Source organism: Rattus norvegicus, chromosome 4 (genome assembly GCF_021556685.1).
Source record: "Rattus norvegicus strain SHRSP/BbbUtx chromosome 4, alternate assembly SHRSP_T2T, whole genome shotgun sequence".
Classification (NCBI taxonomy): domain Eukaryota; kingdom Metazoa; phylum Chordata; class Mammalia; order Rodentia; family Muridae; genus Rattus; species Rattus norvegicus.
This window is the reverse complement of record NC_141537.1, coordinates 51574647-51597210: the sequence shown is the minus strand read 5'-3', so window position 1 is coordinate 51597210 and position 22564 is coordinate 51574647. Positions and strand designations below refer to the sequence as shown.

General features: G+C 41.0%; 1 protein-coding gene across 4 annotated transcripts in view; it reads right to left on the bottom strand.

The window, feature by feature from the left end:
- Cped1 (cadherin-like and PC-esterase domain containing 1) overlaps positions 1 to 22564 on the bottom strand; it is a 272255-nt gene that overhangs the window by 12458 nt on the left and 237233 nt on the right. For all 4 annotated transcript variants that reach the window (NM_001431795.1, NM_001431796.1, NM_001431797.1 and 1 more), the window contains 4 exon segments: positions 10346 to 10492; positions 13340 to 13427; positions 14064 to 14165; positions 14397 to 14617. In NM_001431795.1, the coding sequence (NP_001418724.1) occupies positions 10346 to 10492; positions 13340 to 13427; positions 14064 to 14165; positions 14397 to 14617 (558 nt within the window).

Here is a 22564-nt window from a genome sequence, read left to right as displayed (position 1 = left end):
CTAACTTTATTTGCAGGTAAAAAAATCACAGTCTTTCAATAGTAATTGTTATGTCAATCTGCTAGCTGTGGTTCTTAGGATAATTTGAGAGTGGAAACCGACGTGAAAGGCGGATTAAAAACGTCATGGGCGATTGGCTGCTTGATGCCTCAGTGGAGGGAGAACAGAGACTTTGTCCCTGGCAGCCCAGAAGTAACTTTTACTCTCCCATAGTTTTGTTTTTTTAAAAATGCGTTTAGATATCTCTTGGTTTGCAATTACATGTTTTTATTTCTTTGTAAATAAAAATGCGGTCGTAGAAATATTTTAGAATGTGTAGCGATGCCAGATATCAACTTGATTACTTTAGACCCAAGATTTTTGTTAAGACTTTCCAAACGGAAAATTATTTTAAGTTACACCATGAAACTAGCATTGAAAATTTAACTATAAGCACGGGCAGTTTCGACACTCAAAACTGATTTCACATAAACATTCATCAGAACGAACATCTTGCCATGGCCATTAACAGCTACGTCTGAAATAACTTTCAGTTTTTCAAAAGCCAGGGCAGAGAGTGCATGCAGGCTTACTGAACTGGAAATTCATCAGGCAGATATGCGACAAGCAAATACCTTTTCTAAAACTGATCTCGACCTGAATAACCTCCAAGGGACTTTTGATGTGATTCCAGGTTCAGAGAACAAAATAGAAAACAATTTCTATGGCGCGAGTCTTCCAGAACTGCCCTGGACTGGCCCAGAGGGGCATTCTGACTGCAAACTTGAATGATGACCCTGGATGGAGTTTGAAAGCTACAAGGTGACCTGACTGCTTTCTCAAGCTAAAAAACATGCCCTCCACCATAGCAAATGCACTGTCAACTGACGAGTATACACGCACGGATGACGTACTGTCTGTCTGTAGCCACTTGGCATGCCAGCGAGGCTAGCTGAGAAGCCTAAGAATCAACAGAAACGGGATCAAACTAAAGCGATACAAAGCATCCAGAAGCGTATTCCTAATTTTTAATTCTACTTCAGAGCATCACACAACTTTGGAAGACAGAAGGGAATGGTTTTTCTTTCACTCAGCCCCCAGATATTTAATTACGGAACACTTGAAAAGCTGTATTGATTCAAGGGAGTCCAAGTTTCAAGGGAAACAAAGATGCTGAGGATTGGGGCACGAGATAGGATGTTTTAAAGGGGTGAATCGTGGGATCCCACTGGTGCCTCTCTTCCCTCTGCATCAGACATGCTAATTTTTGTTGCCTTTTAAGTCACATTTTATAAGATGAGTTCTTTGGGTGAAGTGAAGAGCTTTCTGATTTTAGAGTTTTGTTCACACAGGAATTCAAGTGAAAGAGAAAAGCAATATTCTTATACCTCCCACTTTAGCCTGAACCCCAAGCGTTGATGCTAGGTCCATTCACTAGGCCTGCTTTCCCACCATCCATAGGGGGATGTGAGTAGTCGTCCTTAAAGTAAAGTGGACCGCACAAGAGAACAGGGTTGTTAAAATAGTCAGGGCTTGCTGTAGTTGCGATTGGTCACCATTCCTTTCACATCCGGTCTCCATACCATTCCCAGAGCTAATATCAGTGCTGTGCTGTGGTTGGAGGCTCACAGTGTCTCTGTGCCATAGGAGTCCAGGGATGACTCTGCCATCGGCAATGGGAAGTGGTTACTGATTGTGGTGACTGTTGTACTTTGGATCTGGTTTGTTGACTCTTCATTTATAGTAAGACAGCAAGTGCTTAAGAAATAAGGATGTTGGGGCTGGAGAGATGGCTCAGCGGTTAGGAGCACTCACTGACTGCTCTTCCAGAGGTCCTGAGTTCAAATCCCAGCAACCACATGGTGGCTCACAACCATCTATAATGAGTTCTGATGCCCTCTTCTGGTGTGTCTGAAGACAGCTACAGTGTAGTTATATATAATAAATAGGGATTGGGGATTTAGCTCAGTGGTAGAGCGCTTGCCTAGCAAGCGCAAGGCCCTGGGTTCAGCCCCCAGCTCCAAAAAAAAAAAAAAAAAAAAAAGAAAGAAAAAAAAAAAGAAAAAAAATCTTAAAAAAAAGAAATAAGGATGTTTTAGCTTTCTCATTTAGCAGATATGAAGTTTTCTAAGAAGTACCATCTCTGAAACATTGATCAAACCCTATATAACCCATATCTGATTCTAAATACACAAATGAACTTACGAACTAAGAAGAAAAATGTTTTCACACTCAAAAGAGTTTGGAAAAAAACAACCTAGACATTAGTATCAAACTAATCTAGACATTAACTAACTAATTAATCAACTAGTTATTAATCGATGAGATAGCATCTTACTTTCTGTCATCTTGTTCTGTTGTTCAAGCTGGTTTCAGTCATCCTCCTGCCTCAGCCTTCGGAGTGTTGGGATGAACGGTATGCACCATCATATTCAGTTCGAAGTTCAACTTTATTTATTGTAAGGGTTTTGAAATCACTTAGTATCCTAATATTGCTTGAGAATCCCTATAGTAGAGTCGTAGTATTTTTCAAATATACATCCTGTCTTCGCCAAGACAGAACAGGAAACAGTACAGATGGGACCACTCCTGGTACCTCAGAATCTCAATTAGGTTGTTTAATGTTGGTGGTGAGCTTCTTGTCATCATGGTCTACTGCATTAGCATGACGTGCTGAGGGGTGAGCTCACTTTTCTAGCCATACTGACATTCTGGGCTCTGGTATAGCAAATTAGGGGATGCATAGTTACCACATAGAAGCAAAATACCAGTTCAGCATAAAATAAAGGCACTCCTTGTTTATCTTTCATTTAATTATCCTTAAGAGGAGGACTTGGATTTAAGTGCTAATGTCAGCTATTCAAGATATAGTACTATTTTTTTCATTGAAAATTAAAAATAGGGGTTGGGGATTTAGCAAGCGCAAGGCCCTGGGTTCGGTCCCCAGCTCCGAAAAAAAAAGAAAATTAAAAATAATCTGATTGTGCTTTCCCCTCCCCATCTCCTCCCAGATCCTCCCTGCCTCCCCACCCACCCAACTCCACACCATCTTCTTTCTATTTCTAGAAAATAGGCAAATAAAAAAGAAAACAAAGAACAATGCCTATAATAATAGTAAAAACAAAACAAAACTATCAACAAAGCAGAAGAAACACAAATCGGCTTAAGACATTAAAACAAAATCCATTAAAGAAACAAAATCAGAAACCACCACTGAGTTTGTTTTGCACTGACTGTCTCCTGCTAGGCATGAGCACTGCCCTTAAGTGTGGTTTGTGTACCCAGTGAGATGCCACTGGAGACAATTCATTTGCCCTTCGAGAGAGGGTGTCAATTAGAGAGAGCTTCTGGGTTAGGGATGGGGGCATGTGTCTACTTCCCCTCCCAGCACTGGGACCCCATCTGGCTTAGGCCTGTGCATGCTCCCACAGTCTCTGTGGGCTCACATGCATGTCAGTCTTGTTGAGTCTGGAAGACACTATTTCCTTGCTATCCCCCATCCCTTTTGGCTCTTACAATCTTTTCTTTTGCACAGCTCCCTAAGTGTTGAGGGGAGGGGTTTGCTGAAGCCATCCCATTTAGGACAGAGTGCCCCAAAGTTAGAGTGCTACCTTTAAAATATTTATTTATTATGTATATGAGTACACTGTAGCTGTCTTCAGACACACCAGAAGAAGGCATCAGATTTCATTACAGATGGTTGTGAGCCACCATATTGTTGCTGGGAATTGAACTCAGGACCTCTGGAAGAGCAGTCAGTGCTCTTAACCTCTGAGCCATCTCTCCAGCCCCCTAGAGTGCTACCTTTAATAGAGAATTTTATACCCAATCATCTTAGAATGTCCAGAGTCTCTCATGGCTGATGAATTCATCCTTACTAGGTACTGACCTTTAATCTAAACCCATTGTCGCCAAACACTAACCTATCTCTAATCTAATCCACTTGTAGAAAAATGTGAGAATGTGCTCGCAGGTAATGGAATGAGTCCTGGTTGTTTTATGCAGAAGGAACTGTCTGGAATCGGTTTCTAAAACAGGGAGGGGACGGTACTGGAATGGGAAAGACGTATCCTAGAGCTAGAAACTGGAAGCTATGTTACAAAAACATCAAAATAATCTATCACAGGTAGAGGACAAAGAAGAGACACCTCCCCCACCTCACACCGGTGACTTTGACTTCTTGCCCATCTTTGTGGAGGGAGGCATTGCCCCAACAGCCTCAATCCTATCTGTATTTTTAACTCTTGATTGTTTCTCTTGAGGAAGCAAACATGACAAATGCCTTTCTCGCTTAAACCCAACATCTTTCTCCCTTCATCTTTTTTTAAATTGTTATTAGATAAAAGGCCTCTGAAATCCTGTTTGCACATTTGTTATGTCTTTACAGTTGACTGTCCTCTCCTTCCTGCACCAGTGTCTTTGACACTTCAATATCAGATAGGACCTTTACCCCACTATACAATGAGGATGTGAAGTCCTTATCTAAAATGAAGTGTCGACCACATTTGACATTGCTGCTTCTGTCTTGATGATTTTGTTTTACTCCGGCTTTCCAGGGCACCATCCGTGGAACTGTACAAACTATACTACAGCTCTGCCTCTAACATGCTGTAAATTTACGCAATCATGCTTCCCCGAGCTTTTCCTGATCTATTTTTATGGCTTCAACTATTGCCTATTCACCGATGACTCCTGATCCTACCTCCAGTCCCAACCTGCCCCTTGATCTTCATACCTGTGTACCCAACTGCCCATTCAGAACACCACCTGGATGTCCTACAGGCATCTCAAATGCAACATGTTGAAAACGGAACCCGTCATCTTTTCCCTAAGCCGATCCCCCTTCAGTTCTTCTTTGTCTCACTTGATGTCTCAGCTCTCTAATCAGTCATGCAACTTAGGAATCCCCTTTGATTCTTCCCACTCCTTCATTCCACAGATAAAACCTACAGATTATGCTCTGTAAAAATAGCTTGTGTTCGTCCACTTCTGTCTTAGGCTTGTCGCTTCGGCACCCTTTGGAGTGAGTAGGCCTTTACCTTTTCTCATCTGACTTCTGGAAAAATTAGTTTACATTCTTGCTTTAGTTCTTTCCATATCCCTCCCTCCTCCCTCTTTGGCTATATGCCCTAACTTTTGAAAAATAAATGTATCTATTTTTATTTTATGCGCACAAGTGTTTGCCTGCAGTTAGGTATGTGCAACACGTGGGCGCAATCATCTAGTCAAAGAAGGCATCCGGTCCCCTGGAACTGGAGTTGTGGACATTTGTAAGCTACCATGTGAGTGCTGGAAATGATACACTTGTGCTCTGTAAGAGCAGTGAATATTTTAAAGACATCTCTCAGGTCTTTCATTATAGCGTTTTCAGACAAAAATACCACCACCTCAGTCTTCCCTGGAAGTTTCAGGGGCTGTCCACTACCTACAGATTTAAAGGCTAAGCTCTCATCATGATTTGGGTCATGACTATTTTTCTCCAGTCCCTCTTTTTCACTGATCGTCTACGATATCCAGAATTGCTCCTTGTTCTCTGAGAACAGCATCTTATTTCAGAGTTTCTTCTTGTTCCATTGGGGTCAGAATGGCCTATATCCTTGGGTTTGGCTAGGGCCAGGTCTCCACCACAATCCAAGTAAGAAGATTTTGTTTTTGGTTTTGATTTTGTTTGTTTGTTTATTTTTTAAAGAGGCGTTTCACTCATACTCAGACCAGGTCCTATACGTCTTTTGGTGTAACCACTATGGCCTTTACATATCATTAACATGTTACTCCATATATTGTGTTATATAAGTTTTTATAACTTACATTTTAGTAATGCGAGGCTAGGAGCAAATGTGCCTTATTTATTTTTACTTTCTACTGTTTAGCTCAAGAAATGAACTCACTAAACAAATGCTGGATGATTGCCTCAAAGAATAAACAAGCTTGTTGTGTTTGGAACAGAATATAGGGCAAAGGCTTAGAAGAGTATGCACATGTAAACAGGACTTGGTAACCGACTTGTTTGGGTTGTTAACTGGTAAGGAAGGATAAGCAAAAAACTTTGTAGATTTTTGTTTGTAGGTCTTAGTTTGTAAATGGCAGTACAGGCCATACTAATGGGGGGGGGGGAAATTAAGAGATTTGAGTCTTGTCTTTGAGGACATATGTCTTACGAGATTTTTTGGAGTCCTATAACACATTATGCAGCTGATTTCGTAACAGTAGTGAAGCTCTTAGAGTACTTAACATTTTCTGAAAATATTGTAGCAATTTATTACAAATATGCATGGTTTGCTAAGATCTCCCTAAAGAGGTAACAGTGGCATTCCTATTTAGGAGGTAACCAACACTTGTGTGATTGGACTTAAAGGCCCACTCAACAGGAAGGAAATCATGAAGGTTTCTCGGAAACTAACCAATCAATCAACTAGCACTACCCAGGGCTAGTAAAGTCATGGGTCTTAGAGAAGAAACATATTACAACCAATTTACTACACCAGTATAATTAATCCCTAAATGCATTCTAAATGCTTGTCTCTGTACTCACAGATAAGCAAGCTTCTCTTTGCAGCAGATAGAGAGCATTACAAGATGCCACAATGATCAAAGAGCAGAGCAAAACTAATCATGTGGGTACCCAGACCAAACGGATACATCTACAACACAACCATACATCAAAAGCATAGGGAAGATCGTGGAAGCAGTGGGTGCAAACACATTATAAAGGCCAAAGGACCAAAGAAGTCAACTATATGATTGCGTCTCCCAGGAACAACAGGGAACCTTCACCTATGACCTCAGCAGCATAGTTGCTCAAACAAGACCTGAACGATGACAACACCAATAAGCAAACTAAATTGGAGAGGGAAAAATATCACAGGGCTCCACCCCTAGGCAAAAAACTACTTGCAACTATTGACTGTAGAGGAGAGAGAGAATAAGTCTTCCCCCGGGAATGAGCACCTAATTGGTCTGAGCAAGTGATCATCCCTAGAATTCTGTATATACAAGCTATATTAAACAGACTTAGCAGATTGTATTTATACATTTGTGCATGCATGTATATGTGACAATACTAATTAGGGGTGAGGCGGCTATAAATTTGGAAGTGAGTGAAGGGGTAAAGGAGGGAGTGGAGAGAGGAGGGGGAGGAGTCAATGATGTAATTATATTTAGTTTTTAAAAATTACAAAAAGCAAAACCATGCTGCTTGTTAAATTCTAGGATTTTTTTCATATCAGTATGTATTCATTTTATTCTTTTTCTTCCCTCAAAAGTTATTACTTTGGTTTTAGATAGATGAATATAAGGGGTGTGTGTGTGTGTGTGTGTGTGTGTGTGTGTGTGTGTGTGTGTGTGTCTGGGGCTGGGGATTGAACCTAGGGTTTCATGCATACTAGGCAAGTGCCAAGTTTTCTATCACTGAGTTACCTCTTCAGCCCAAAGGTACTTTATTTTCAGTTTATTTTGTGTTTAGATATTAAATCTTGAAATATGATGAAGAGAAAAAAAATCTCTCAACTCCATCATGTCATTTATCTAATTAGGTCAAATAATAAAGAATCATGGAGAAAACATCTCTAAGAGAACTAACACACTTTCCTCTTTTCTCTCTATGTCTACATACCAAGGCAACCTGTTGGGTCTTAAGCCAGACCCTTCTGTTGCCTGAATCAAGAGATAGTCACATTTGCCAGACATTAAAGGAATTGTGGAAGGCCTGCACAACGGATTAGACTAATAGCCACCCACCTATTGCTGTGGGTTTGTCCTTTCTGCAGCTAGGTTTGGGCTGATATTTCTGAATAGTTTTCAGGTCTCTGCTTTTCACAGACAATATCTGCTATTGAATCCTCTGTTGGGCAAGAGTTCCTGGGATCCTGTTTGTTGTCTGGCATAAACATTGAGAAGGTAAGATTCCATTGCCATCCATAGAAAGAAACACCTGCCTTGCCACTCAGTGAGGACTTTTGAGTCAAGCCGTGCACACCGTTTGGAAATAGCTCGAAGATTCATGGTGACAGCCTATTCTCTTTAGGTGCCTTGAGAAATGAGACTTTCCAAGACCTTCACTTTCACCTGTGACAGGCAGAGTTCACAGAGTCAGGTTTCTTATGTCTGCAGTAGAACTCTGGCAATACAGCAATGAGATATTAATTTCTCATTGCACTGCTTATACCAACTCCTCAAAAGTGCCCTTCAGGTACATGAGGATGGTTTGGTTAAGAAGATGAAACTCCAGCATCACAATTCTTGACATTTCTTGTTTTTTTTTTTTTCTATTATTTTCAGGTAAACTTTTTTATTGATAGTCTTGTAAGACATGAACATAAAACAAAAGATGATGATCAATGGAAGTTTTACATTTCAATATGTGATACTATAGAAAGACTACAAAATGTCAGTGTCATTATGAGAGATGGCCTGAGGTACCAGGGCTTCAAAATGCCCATAAAGGACGATCATGTCCGTGGTTAGTGAGTGAGTTTGACGAAGGTGATCTCATCAACTCCACATTATAGCTACAAAGGCAAATGCTCCTGGCAGCTGATTTGCTCACAATCCCGAGAGCTTGAGCGTGAACCTCAGTTCTCAGGAATCAACTGATGCTATCTGTCGGAGATGCCCATGGCTTGCCATCAAAACCTCAGGAACACCATCCACAAAACACAGTGTGTGTGTGTGTGTGTGTGTGTGTGTGTGTGTGTGTGTGTGTGTGAGGGGGGGGGCGCTGTAGAACAGCATAACCTCATAAGTGAAATATTTTGCCTATCATCTTTCTTTTGTAAATTAAAGAGAGTTTGTGCTAGAAGTAATTACAAATCAGTATTATTCTACTGTGGGAGGCTCAAAGAATTTGTGCGTGTGTGTGGCTTTTAAATTCCAGAACTATTCGTGTAAATGGCAGGAGACGCATGTAATAAGATCATGTGGGAAGGACATCCTCCGTTTATAATCGGGAGCTGTGTTCTCCGTCTTTGGAGGACAATTTCTTGTTAGTCTTTCTGAGATCTACTGCGGAAAAAGAAAAGCACAGACCCATCCTTCAGTGTACTAATGGAAGACATATTATATAAACATAAATAAGTAAACATATTCTGAAAGACGTTTGAAAATGTATGCTGTTTTTTAAAGTGCCCATTGTCCTTGAGTTTGGGGACGATTGGCTTGCTTTTGTGATACACCATGATCCTGGGATGGTTCATTGTGCTTTGTTTTGTTTTGTTTTCTCTTCCAAACTACTCAGGCTTTTATTTCCAAGCATGTAGTTTTTATAAATAGGACATGTACTCTATGGGTGGCATATTTTCTTATGGAAGTCATTAGCAGACACACAGTGTCCTACAACTTAAAATCTGTTCTGAAACAACATGGCCAAGTTTCAAGCTGATAGTTCAAAACTTCGAAGTTCCCCACTGTGGCTTCTGACTCACTTCTCTGAGATTTAGTGTCACTGGTCACTTAAGAGGATGTGCAGCTATTACCAGAGCATAAAGAACAAACACTGTCTTAATGGCTTTTGGGTATTGTGAGGATCTGGGGATCAAGGCGGTGTGACGTCAGATAAATAAATAAACGGGATCGAAAATAAACTGCCATCTGACTAGTCAACTGACTAAATGTATCCTGGATTGTAAGAGGAACCGATCAAGGAAGAACAAACGGAGTGAATCAAGATCTGATGCGAAGGCATATTGGAAAACCCTTCCTCTGAATGCCAGCAGTGTTGTTGGAACCTGCATTCACGAAAAGGTTAACAAGGGAACTCAGATTGCAAGTGTGGTTTGGCTGTTTCTTCTGAACCAAAGCATTTCCTCCTAGAGGGAAGTGGGAGATTCGAACAACTCAAGAAGCCCAGAAGGCTACATGATTTTCAAATACGATCTCCATTAAGCAGTGACACTGTTCAGGGGAGGAGACTACGATAGAGCAGCGGGCAGGTTGAGCAGGGTACTCTGGGAATGCAGCTTCTGTGATACATCGCTGGTGTTGGCTGGGCTTTTCTGTGACGTAGATATCCTCAAGTCACATGTTCCTGTAAGTAACCTTTCCCCGATGTTTCTGGGAGAAATCCTAATGAACTCAGTAGGATTTCAGGTGCAAGGGAGGTGTGAAGTCTCCCGGAGAAGGCAGCCCTTTTCGGGCTCCCACACCTTCCTGCCCTCAGCCACCCATGATCCCGAGTTTTCCGTGTCGGAACACTGACTTCTAGTGCCTCATTTCACAAAGCTGGTGGTCACTTTGTCTCCTTTTCTCATGTAATTTTTCTCATGCAAAACAACCCAGGTGATACCTTAAAATTATAAGGTAAACAAGCAAGCAAGCAAAAACCAAACCCAGCAACCTAAAGCGACACAACTCTGAGAGCCTGTACAAATACCTCATGAAAATGGCATCCACAATTGCCCTGCAGAAATTCTTTGTGCCGTCCCATCGTGATAGTGAATGTGTCTACTACTTCATAGCCATATTTTTTGGCAGCTTCCAGAATACTCAGATTTTCTTTATATAAGTTCCGTACTTCACTCTGTATTGCCAAGCAAGAGACAAAGGGTTTCTATTAGCAGGATTATTTTATGCTTTGGTAACTCAAAAAGACGTTATGTAAATATCTTCTTCTTTTATCAAGTTTGGTTGTATCGGAGATGAATTCCGTGTCAATTTCTAAAATAAAGACGTGCTCTATTTTTCTCAAAACATCAGCATAACCTTTTATGTATATATGATAAAACAATTAATGAGTATCTACAGAGATATATAGTTTTGAACTTTTCCTTACCTAAAAACAATTGTTTATTGCTCATAAGTGTATTTAAAATTTGAAAACTGTTATTTGACACACCACAAGGCAGACCTTCATTTACTTGGATTCTCATTTAATTAAGCCACTTGAATATGATCCAGCCCGTTTTTTTTGTTTGTTTGTTTGTTTGTTTTTTGTTTTTGTTTTTGTTTTTTGCTTAGCTTCTTGCTAAGGACAGAATGGAAGGGAACATGGTGTGTGGTCTGTGCTTGTAAAACACAGTGTTCTAATTGGAGAAATGGGTATATCCATGGCTAATAAACCCTTTATTGGGGGAAAACACATCTTCACTGACAGGAGGAGTAACTGCAAGGAGAAGTGGTGCATCTGTACCATGACGCTTCCAGAGAAGGTTCCAGACTAGTCTGAGGGAGGCTTGCTGCTGGGATATGGAGGAGGCATGTGGTTTGGGGGAAGCAGCAAAACTGAGGGAGGGTTCCAGCTGTGACCCCTCTGGTTCCAGCTGCTCTTCCCATCTTTCCTAGTGTGTTGCTGGTGGTGACACAATCTGGCTGAGGTTCTAGCTCAAGTCCAGCCTTTTCAGAAAGGACGGCATCACCAATTACGCTAACTCCAAGACCTTCCCATAGCCTGGTTCAGTTTCTCAAACCCAGCCTTCCATCTGAGACACTCCCTCCCCAGTCCAGCCTACTTGCTCCTCCTTTCATATCAGATACTGTGTTGAACTCAGTCTTCAACAGGTTGGCCTGGCTGTTTGGTGGCTACACAGTGGAAACTGAATGAAATTCTTTGGAGAGCAGTGCAAATGCTTCCTGTCACTCCCCAGGACTTCCGTTCATCCTTTCTACACAGTTCCCCAGCACATCCTCTTATCCTATTAATCCTCCAACTACCACAGGGAAGGAATCCCTTTCCCATCTTGGAAAGGTAATAGGAGTGCTTGATTTTTTTTTTTTCATTAGGAAAGGCAAACAACAGCAAGATAAAAGAGGTGGGATGCAGCAACACGGTGTGTTTTCCTGCTGCCTCTGCCGGTCTCCACATGCTTAATTTCATCTCCCACCGAAAGAAGAGTGTGTTCTCTAAGACAATGCCAGTGAATAGAGAAATCTCAAGAAGAGTCAGCCCCAGAGGAAGGGACACTAAAGCTAACACTTGGCAGGTGTTTGGAAGTTACCCAGGTGAGGAGGTGGGGGGAGAGTGTGATCCATGAAGACGAAGCACTGGTCTACACAACTGGGAGTCACTTGAGAGTGTGGCATGCTTGGTGTGTGTGTGTTCGCACAACCCTTCTCTCCTGTGCATGCCAGGAATGAATGAGTCTACAAAGCAAGCCAGAGGCCCATCTTGAACAGCTATGAGAGCATACCATGGAGTTCAGAATGGTGTGCAGAGTCACTGGCCATAGTACCTGGCTCCTTTCTGTTTTCTACCTGTCTTCTTCTTGTCTTTTGTCTTCACTGTTTGTAAAGACTGGCGAGCTCTAGGGGCAGGTGGAATCTTAACACAGGGTTTACAGTAGGGCAAGCACAGAAGATGTACCTGCTGTGATGAATGGATGGGCGCTAATAACCTAAATGTAAATGAAGGTCACAGTCCTAGCCGCTGTGAGGGACAGTGTGGTAACAGGAATGTCTAGACGTGTGCGATGCTATTCAAATCTCTGGAAGGAGCTGCCGGGTTTGAGTCACCCTGAAAAGGCTCCAACTCGTAACGCACAGCATAAAACTACCCAAGTCCCCTCTCTTGATCTGCAATTGTCCTAGATCCTTCTACTGCCTAGAAGTTAAAGGCCTCGACTTTCTTTAAGTTACCCAAACCCAAGATGTCCTCACTGTGCTGGCTTTGGAGTGTTAACGCTGACTACGGTTCTCCTGTGTTAGAGGATACTTGGCATTCAGGGAAGCAATGTTTCGAGGAAGGAGAGAGCGATCCCATAGTTCGTGCTTGAGAAAGCTGGATGGGCTCAACGCAGGCGCGGAAAGCAATCTTAGCCTGCTTACGTATAAAAGGGACAGTGTGCTCTTGAACCGTGACTTGTGTATACACTTGTGTATACACTTGGGCTGGTCTCTGTGCTTGAGTAGGAACAGCTGGTTCTCTGACCTACAGATATCTTTCTTTTCTGTGCTTAATTTTCCTACTGAGACAAATTTACTATGTTTAAGAACTGGCTAGAGGCACCTAATCCCTTTCATTCGTGGATAGCCAACTAGGGAGAAAACAATGATAACACACACACACACACACACACACACACATTAAATATACTGTTCCACAAGAGATTCACTGATATTGACAATTTCATTCGTGGTTTCAGCATGAATCTGAAGGAGGAAAAGTCTCTGAATATAACGTCTAAAGCTTTTCATCTATGCATTCAGTGTTGTTTAGCACAGCTTGGGTGTGTTTTTTCCTCCCTTGAAGACAGCACATCATTTATAGCACATTATGGGCTACAGTCTTCTGGTCTGCAGGAACTGTTAGGATGTATTTGGGATCACATTGGATTTTATTTTTATGGAGGCGGATGGGAATCGTAGAATGCCTCTTAGACCCTTTGCTATCAGGGATCCTAAATTCACGCAGCCTAAGGAGAAATGGCCTTACCTGTGTTAAGAAATGCACTCCATCCACTGGCAGGTGGAATCCAATCCCCAAAGTTTTGATGATCACTAGGATATTCTGCAAATTTTCCCTGAATAAAACGATCAGAATTTTAAAGTCACAAATGTCTGGTGCATTTTTACATGCTTGTCAATGACATAAACATATATGACAGAATCCTTTTAGAGTGTGGTCATCTGTATACAGGACTAAATTCCTTTTTAAATTAATTTATTATATAGTAAGGTTTTATGTAGGCAGAATTTAGTGTGCTGATGGATATCATTTAATAATGATAATAATCTGTCTTAAATATATTCATTACTTTGTTTCATCCAAAGAATCACTTCTATAGCAATGAGGATGTTTTTAGACAAGATTATTAGAACTTTCAATATACATGTTTGTTTGTTCTGAGGCAAACTTACTCGGTAGCCCCTGTCCGATTCGAACTCACTATCCTCTTACATTAACCTCATAAACGTTTGAATCACAGGTATGTGCTACTACACCTGACTAGAAAATAGGTTTTGATCACGGAGAAAGTTTAAGTTAGAATGCTAAGGATCCCTGATTAGATATAAAACAGTGTAAAATTCGCCTTTATATTTTAAATTTTAAACCCTAAACCTGCCCTTTCATTAAGCCCTGGTTGAAGTTTGGTTATGAAAATGGTCCTTGCAAAGAAAAGACGAAGACATTGATGACAGCGGCTGCAGGGAGTTACCTCTTTAAAACCTTGTGAATAATTTGCAGGTGATTGGAATTAAGCCACTGAACACCACCGACAACCAATACCGTCTGGTCAGTATTCTCTAGGGGCTGTGATCTGAAATCCAGAAAGAAAAACAACACATGTTGCTTTAGAACAGATGGTAAACATTTTAACTGGATTGCCTCACATTTCAATGAACCGTGCCTGGCTTCCTGATCACAAGACTTCCTTGTCATTTTCAGCCACATTAGTGAGTATCTAAGCTTTTCAGCACACTTGATATACCGTGTGTAATTATGACCACACAATGGCGGCATTTGGCCACTCATAGTAGTTCCATCGTACCTTTGCAAGAGACGTTCAAGTGCTTTCTCAAATGCTGGTCTCAATGAAGGGCTTATCCAGAACTGGGGATAGTAGGAGTAACTGATCAGCGTCTTCCCGCCATTGACACTGGGGTAGAGTTTAGTGCCATGCAGCTTCTGCCACTCCTGAAGTGTTTCATTCAGTCTTTCAATTAGATAATACATCATCCCCCTGTTGGTGGAATCTCCTATGAAAAGAATCTGTAAAGAAAACATATGTCATCAAGTCAGGTGATTACATGGCATATAATAAAAGTATTTTATTAAATGCTCACATAATTACACATCTAATTCAAGGATAGCCCTTGATAGCAACATCCTTAATCTCCTCCATCATAATATCCCCCAAACTTTTATTTCTTTCATATTTTTAGTAATGATATCTCCTGATTGATTAATGAACGTGTGAAACTTTTATTTCATGTTATTTCAAATTTTTCCCTCTCCCTTATATCTCTCATTTTAATTATGTCATTTCATTTAATCGGGTAACATGATTTACTGATCTAAAGATCCATGGTCTACTGCAGAGCTCTAGGGATGCTTAGGATTTTCAATCTGTGTTTGGTAGATGTGCACACTCAGAACCCACTGAGGTAGCGCCATAGAAAGGGTGCCCTTACTTAAAAGAAAGAAAGACAGTAACTCAGGACCGGAATCTTTCTGAGCAGTGTTTCCCACCCTACATTGCATGGCTCAGTGTCATTCGTTTTTCAGTGAAGTCTGTCATACTGCCAGAACAGTCCAGCTTCAGGTTTGTGCTACCTCAAAGCTGTACTGTTGCTAACACACCACCACTCGCATCTCTTTTTTGGTACTCCAAATCATTCGGTTTTCTCTTATTTGCATACCCCAAAATTGTATCCCTTACCATTGCCCGCAGAGTCAATTGTGAACTATTTGGGTTCAGCCAACAGTGACTGAGACTTTATTACTTAATAGTCTCCATTCTGGAGAGATTGCCACAGATGGGAAGTTTGAGACTTGGGAAGACTGGGGCCATCAATCTTGTAAATAGTAAGCACAAGACTCCAACTCAGGCTCTCTGACTTCAAGTGCAGGTCAGTGGCCCGCCTTTTCCTTGCATCTCCTCGCATTAGCGGGCAGACTTAGGCTTTCTCAGGGAACATGATTTGTATTCTACAACATCTGTTTGTCCCTTGTGCTAATCCATCTGCCTTGAGAGTTCCCCCTTGTACAATCCCGCCTGTCAAGCATCAGAACCAACATAAATGGAACTCCTAACAAAGGTCTCCCCTAGTGTCCCAGCTACGGTGACTCACTCCGTATTCTGCAAGTCCATTAAACTTTAGTTTCGTCATAGATTTTTATCAAGGCTACGTGATGTTATGACTACGTGTGTGTGTGTGTGTGTGTGTGTGTGTGTGTGTGTGTGTGTGTGTCTTTTCCACCATATCTTACCAAGAAGAAGTTGAAAAGTAAATTTTGAAGTTTGCTTTCCCTCACAATGCCATGCATACACTTGAACAGCACTTGGTGAATTGAGTGTGGTATGACTTTCACCATAGGTGATTCTCTTTGAATGTTTTTGGATAAGACTTAACTCTTTCTTCAGGGTTTTTATTTCCTCTTTGGGATTTGGTTTGTCTCTTACTAATGCACACATTTCCTCTGTTACACTGGGAACAGCACACACCACCACCCATATTCACACCCATGGGGAATTTACTAAGACCCTGCAAAGGCTTGTACTTTCTACAGTACCTCTGTAAGGAAGCCTAGAAAGCTGCTATAGATGCAATACTGCTGTCATAAACAAGGTTGCTAAACAGAAGAACCCAGCAGACCCCCTCACTGATGCTTTTAGTCAAATCTGACTGAGTGATAATATCCTAGTACAGTAAAATAGTAAAATAAACCCAACTGATTCTTGCTATGCTTTGCATTTGGTTTTATGGTCTAGATTTTTGATTAAAATAAAAGAGAAATATCTGTAATGGTGGCGATTGAACCCTGATCCTCACTCACACGAGGTAAGCATTCGGTCACTGAACTAGGTCTCTAGTCCCTTCTTTATTTTCCATTGTGAGCCAGGGTCTGAGTGGCCCAGGTTGACCTAGAACTTGCTGTGTAGCCTAGGCATGCCTTGAGTTTGGGAATAGATAGGATTCCAGGTTGTGGCACCATGTTCAAGAGAATACCTTTCAAGTGGACTTTTGAGCCACCAGGAAAACTCATTAGAAAGTAGTGATGGCTTCCCTCCTTCTGTATTAGTTTACTGGGGCTAGTTACCACAGACTGAGCAGCTTCAACAACAGAAACGTTTCATAAGCATTGCTGGAAGCTAGAAATGCACAGCCAAGAGGCTGACAGGATTATTTCCTTCTGGAGGACTTTTTAGCTGGTAGATAATGGTCTTTCGTGTCTTTCCGTGGTCTTCCTCTGTACATTTGTGTCCTGATCACTTATGTAGACTGTGGCCATACTGTATTTGGGACCGTGTTTTATCCTCTTGGCCTCTTTAATGGTCTTAGGTCTGAATATCAGAACTTTCTGGGTTCCTAGGCCTTAGAAGTTCAGCTTATGAATTTGATGGCAATGATACAATTCAACTCAGAACACTAAGTTAAGAATCATCGAGATAGAACCTTTTGTTGTTATTATGTTAAGATGGGGGCTCTATAACACCCAGGTCTGCCTCTAATTCATGATCCTCCTGCCTTGCCTTCTCAGATGCCAGCTAAATAAACTAAAGATTTTTCATTGTTTCTTTTCATTACTGTATTGAAGTTAGCCCTTCCCAGACAGTGAACCTTGCACTAAGTGTCCCAAGCACTAGGTAGCTATAATGTGGATTACAGCAAGATGTGGAAGCTCAGAGAAGTCAAAGAAATTACATATTACTGCAAGAACATCTCCCGCACGTCCTGATTCCCAGTCTTTTCCAGGGGTTATATCTGAAGCCCACTAAAGCACATTAGAAGCAAATTAGCCCTATTTCAAAATTCCTGGGCACTACTCTTTCCTGACTGGATAATACTTTACATAAATTGTGTTTCTTTTACAAAGGTTTGTTTCCTTGAATGTAAATTGGAGGAAATAACAGCACCAATGGGCTTAAGTGAGATGTCAAATACTTATTCCTGGCAGGCAGGCAGAGAGTACAATATGAATGTATGCCGGTTTCAAAATGTAAGAAAGACGGGCAGCACATTTTTTTTTCCAGTGTGCATTAACACACAGACAGACACAGCCGAAGTAAGAATCGTCGAGGCCCCAGCTGGTTCTCTCCACCCCCATCAAGCCAACTACCACTGAAAATCAGAACCCTGGCTGGAGGAGTAAAGCAATTATCCCCTACTCTGAGCGCTCTCACTGGGGCGCTGGAGTCTCCACAGTGGATTGGCAACCAGTAAGAGCTACATGCAGATTGGTAGACCCTGTATGCTCCCTGATTAGCAAACAAGCCTTGCTACACATGACTCTGTAATGCAGGTGGTTCTAGATAACTGTGAAGATACAGGCCATGGAAGAATCGTCTGGAGGGTTATTTTATCCAAGTCTTTCCATTTATGAAAGTTTAGAAATGATAAAATCTATCTAAAGCATTCAGCCATGATGTAGTAAGGGAACACATCTACCTTTAAACCATCCATTCTTTCAGTACAAGGAGCACAATTAAACAATAGTATGATGACAAGTTGACTTTCAGTCACGTGATTCACATTAATCTTTATGTGTTTTAGGTAATTCTGTTCTGTTAAATTATTAAAGTAAATAAGTTATCTATTTTGAGGGATACTTTCCATTTTAAGGGACTTATATTATTATAACAAATATCAGTATCTGTCTATTGAGTTGAAAATAGCCTTTCATGAAACTGCTGCCTTGGGAGAATGTCAGGGCAGGGAGGCCACAAAGGGAAGGTGGATGGGCAGGGGAACACCCTCATAGAAGAAGGGGGAGGGCAGATGGGATAGGGCGTTTATGAACAGGAAACTTGGAAAGGGGATAACATTTGAAATGTAAATTTTTAAAAATCCAATTAAAAATGTTTTTTTAAAAAAAAATGGTTGCCTTACCCTGGTATGCAAAGGTATTGGTTGGCATAAGTAATTAAAGAGTAAAGAGTAAGAGTTTATAACAATAATCAACTTTGGTAATAAAATACTAAAATGACTAACCCCTAACCCCAAGTTAAAGAAAATTTAAGAGCTGAATGACCTTACAAGGATCGGGTAAACAAACCATTTCAGGCATTGCTAAGTGCCAGGAAAGTAGACTTAATTCCCTTGTTATACTCTTTACAATCTTTTAATGATGTGTTTTCAATTTATGTGTGTTGGTATTTTGCCTGCATGCATGTCTATGGGAAGGTGCCAGATTCCCTGGAAATGGAGATACAAACAGTTGTGAGCTGCCTTGTGGGTGCTGGGAACTGAGCTCTGGTCCTCTAGAAGAGCAGGCACGAGAGTTCTTAACTACCAAGCCATGTTCCAGACCCATTTTCCTATGATATAAGTCTGTAGTGACTTGAGCATTCCTGATTAGCACAAATGTTTGCCCAAACTGGCCAGCGAGATAAGTTAAAGCAGTTGCTTTGTTTACCGGACCCTAAATGTCTGTCAATGAGACAAAATGCAGCTGAGACAGGTTAGATGGCTAATAAAGTTCAGGTCATTATGAAAAGCTAGCGCAACAAAAACATTTCTCTGTAAAGTTTGATATGGTTATAATGAGTGTTTTCCAGTTATGCATTTTAATTATATTGGCTGTCCATACACAGCCAGCTTGCTATTTGGGGTAAAACTAAATGTAAGATGGAAATTTAGGCAACTCACACTCAACCACACAAAAGTGGGCAAGGAAAGAAAGACAAACAGCTGCACAATGGCAGAGAGATTTATTCCTTCTACCTTGGGCAAAATGATTAATCTCTACTGTTCCCTTGTCTCTTGCTGAAGGAGGGCATCATGCATAAGTGAGTCACCCTTAACCAGCATGAAGAGTCCTTCTTGTTCACTCCAATTATTGAGACCGACAAGTGACAACGAATTGTGTAATCTTTATGGAATTCTTGTGTTACTAAGGATATATTTTAAGTCAGACACACCTGAGAAAATTAAACACCTTGATGTACAAGATCCATGTAAACCTTTACATGTTAATCAACAGAATAGAATTAAAGACCCAGCCATAATTTTATACACTTAGAGACACCTAACTTTTGAAAAAGAAGAAAAAAAATACACATTGGAGAAAGGATAGCATCTTCAATGAATGGTACTAGTCAAACTGAATGACTGCCTTCAGAAAAATGAGTATATATATATATATATATATATATATATATATACATATATACATATATATATCACTCTGCACAAAATTCAACTTCAAATGGATCACTGACTTAAATATAAGACCAGATACTCTGAACCTAGTAGATGAAAAAATATAGGGAATAAGCTTGAATTGACTGATACAGTTCAAGCCACTGATAGCTTCAGCATACAGAACAATTAATGCACGAGACCTCATGAAGCTAAAACAAAATAAAAAACTTCTGTTCAGCAGAGGACATCACCATTTGAGCAAAGAGGAATGGGAAAAAATCTTTTACGAATTGTAAATCTGATAGAGGGTTAATATTTAGAAGAAGAAGAAGGAGGAGGAGGAGGAGGAGGAGGAGGAGGAGAAGAAGAAGAAGAAGAAGAAGAAGAAGAAGAGGGGGAGGGGAAGGGAGGGGGAGGGGAAGGGAGGGGGAGGGGAAGGAGAGGTGGGAAGAAAGGGAAAGGAAAGAAGAAGGGGAAGGGGAAGCAGATGGGAAGGGGAAGAAGAAGAAATGGAAGAAGCAGAAGCAGAAAGAGAAGAATAACAACAGCACATCAAATAGCTAGAAAACAACCCAAGTAAAATTAGTATATAGGAGAAAAATAAACAGTTTTTACAGATTGAAACACGAATGTCTTAAAAAAAAAAGTGAACATTCTTACCCACCAGGGAAATGCAAATTAAAAACACTTAGAGATTTCATCTTACTCCAAGGATAAGTAAAAGAAGTAACATCCCGTGCTTGTGAGGACACAGGCAGAGGGGAACTCGAGTTCTACTGATGGGGATGCTAACTGAAGTAGCATCAGGTACTGAGGCAATCAGTGTGGAAATTCCTCGGAAAGCTGAAGATTAATCTACTGCCAGATCGTGTTGTACTTCCGTTGAGCACACACCCAAAGAACTCTTCATCTTGCTGCAGACATCTTTGCTCATGCATGCTCATCGCTATTCTACCTGTGAGAGCTAGGAATTGGAAACAACTTAGACATCCACCAGCTAACGAATGAATAAGGAAAATGTTACTGAGTGGAATATTACTCAGCTGTTTAGAAGAAAAAAATCGATCCATATAACGACAGAGGATAGGTAGGCTGGAAAGGAATCAGGGGGGAGGAGGGGACCCTCCAGGGATGGGAAATACAATAAAATGCTATAAAGAGATAAAGGGGAAACTCGAACAGAACTCGATTGAATGGGAGAGGAATGGGAGGGCAGGATAAAGCAGGAGTATGGGGAGGTACAGTTAACTAAAGACTTTTTGGAAAATGTAATCAACTGTCTCTGTTTATCAGCCATGTTTAAGTGTTTTATTTAAAATATTATGCATATTACTAAATATAAAAATGGCGACCTGCTCAGTACATTTAATGTTTCTTCAGAGTGACCATTTGGTATTGGATAAACAGCTGTGCTGAATTGTTCTAGAGGAGAGAAGCTACCAGTAGTCCTACCCAGCCATGACATTTATTTCTCTCTCTTAACAGGACTCTTCTTTCAGACGTTTTCTTATTGGATTGAAACACGAACTGTTTTCCACTGACAACCAAAGTTATGCTGTTCAATGAATTTGATTTTTTTTCAGCTATAAATCTGTCATTCTTCTAGACTACCTCACATGGTGAGCCCCGAGTCCTGATGACCCAGGTTTATCAAAGTTCCTCTCAGAGTTTATGGAGAGACGAGGATTAATTTGTAGAAATACAGTTATGATTAATATCCTAGTTTTTCGATTGCTTTTACTTTGATTCAATATAGCTACTACTGTATATCACAAAAGCAAACACATACACAAACACACATGAAATAACTACTTCGGTAAAATTAGTTTACAATTGAGTTAAGTTTAATAGGAGTCCTACATTTATCTGCACCCCCGTATACGCAGGTTTAGATGAATTTCTCAGCCGCTCTGATATTTGTTGCTTTTCTATTGGAATGTCATCCTGCGATTCTTCTACTCAACCTAGCTGAAGAGAAGGAAAACGCCTGAGGTGTGGGAAGTCCAGCTCTGTTCATTTGCCATCGAGTGAGTCTCTTGGTCGAAGTTTCTGGAAACTTGAGCTAAACTTCAAATCCTAACTGGGTTGTGTCTGTTTCCTTCCCACCAGGTGGGCTTGCATTTCCAAGTTCAGTGTTGGCGTTCACCCGTGGAAACCATAGAGAACCCGTAATAGGGGTTTAACAAAGCAACTTGGAGAATCTCAAGGAAGCAGAATGTTGCTAGAGGGTCCGGCTATATCCCATGATTCTCAGTGGCCTACTCAAACCCTGTTGCCATTATATCTGATTCTTTGGATAAAGAAAACTCAACGTAATATGTACCCCAAAGCAGAGGCTTGCTAGGATTAGGACTCAGAAGTCTGCTTTTCTTTAATACAGTATGTCCAAACGCCTTCAAGGCAATGGTTACAACTGTGGGCTTCCATTGCTAAAGATCTGAGGTTTTCATATGAATTAACAGTCTTCAGGTTGGTAAGACCAGTAATAAAAAGGGCAGGCTTACTACCTAAAGACTATACATGGACTGACCCTGGACTCTGACCTCATAGGTAGCAATGAATATCCTAAGACTGAACCCCCAGTGAACGTGATTGTTGGGGGGAGGGCGGCAATGGGGGGAGGGTGGGGAGGGGAACACCCATAAAGAAGGGGAGGGGGAGGGATTAGGGGGATGTTTGCCCGGAAACCGGGAAAGGGAATAACATCCAAAATGTAAATAAGAAATACTCAAGTTAATTAAAAAAAAAAAGGGGGCAGGCTTTGATACGGTCTCACACCCATGTAGTCCACACTGCAGGGAACTGAAGTACATGTGAGCACGTGACCTAAAGCCCACCTTTTTCATTCCCT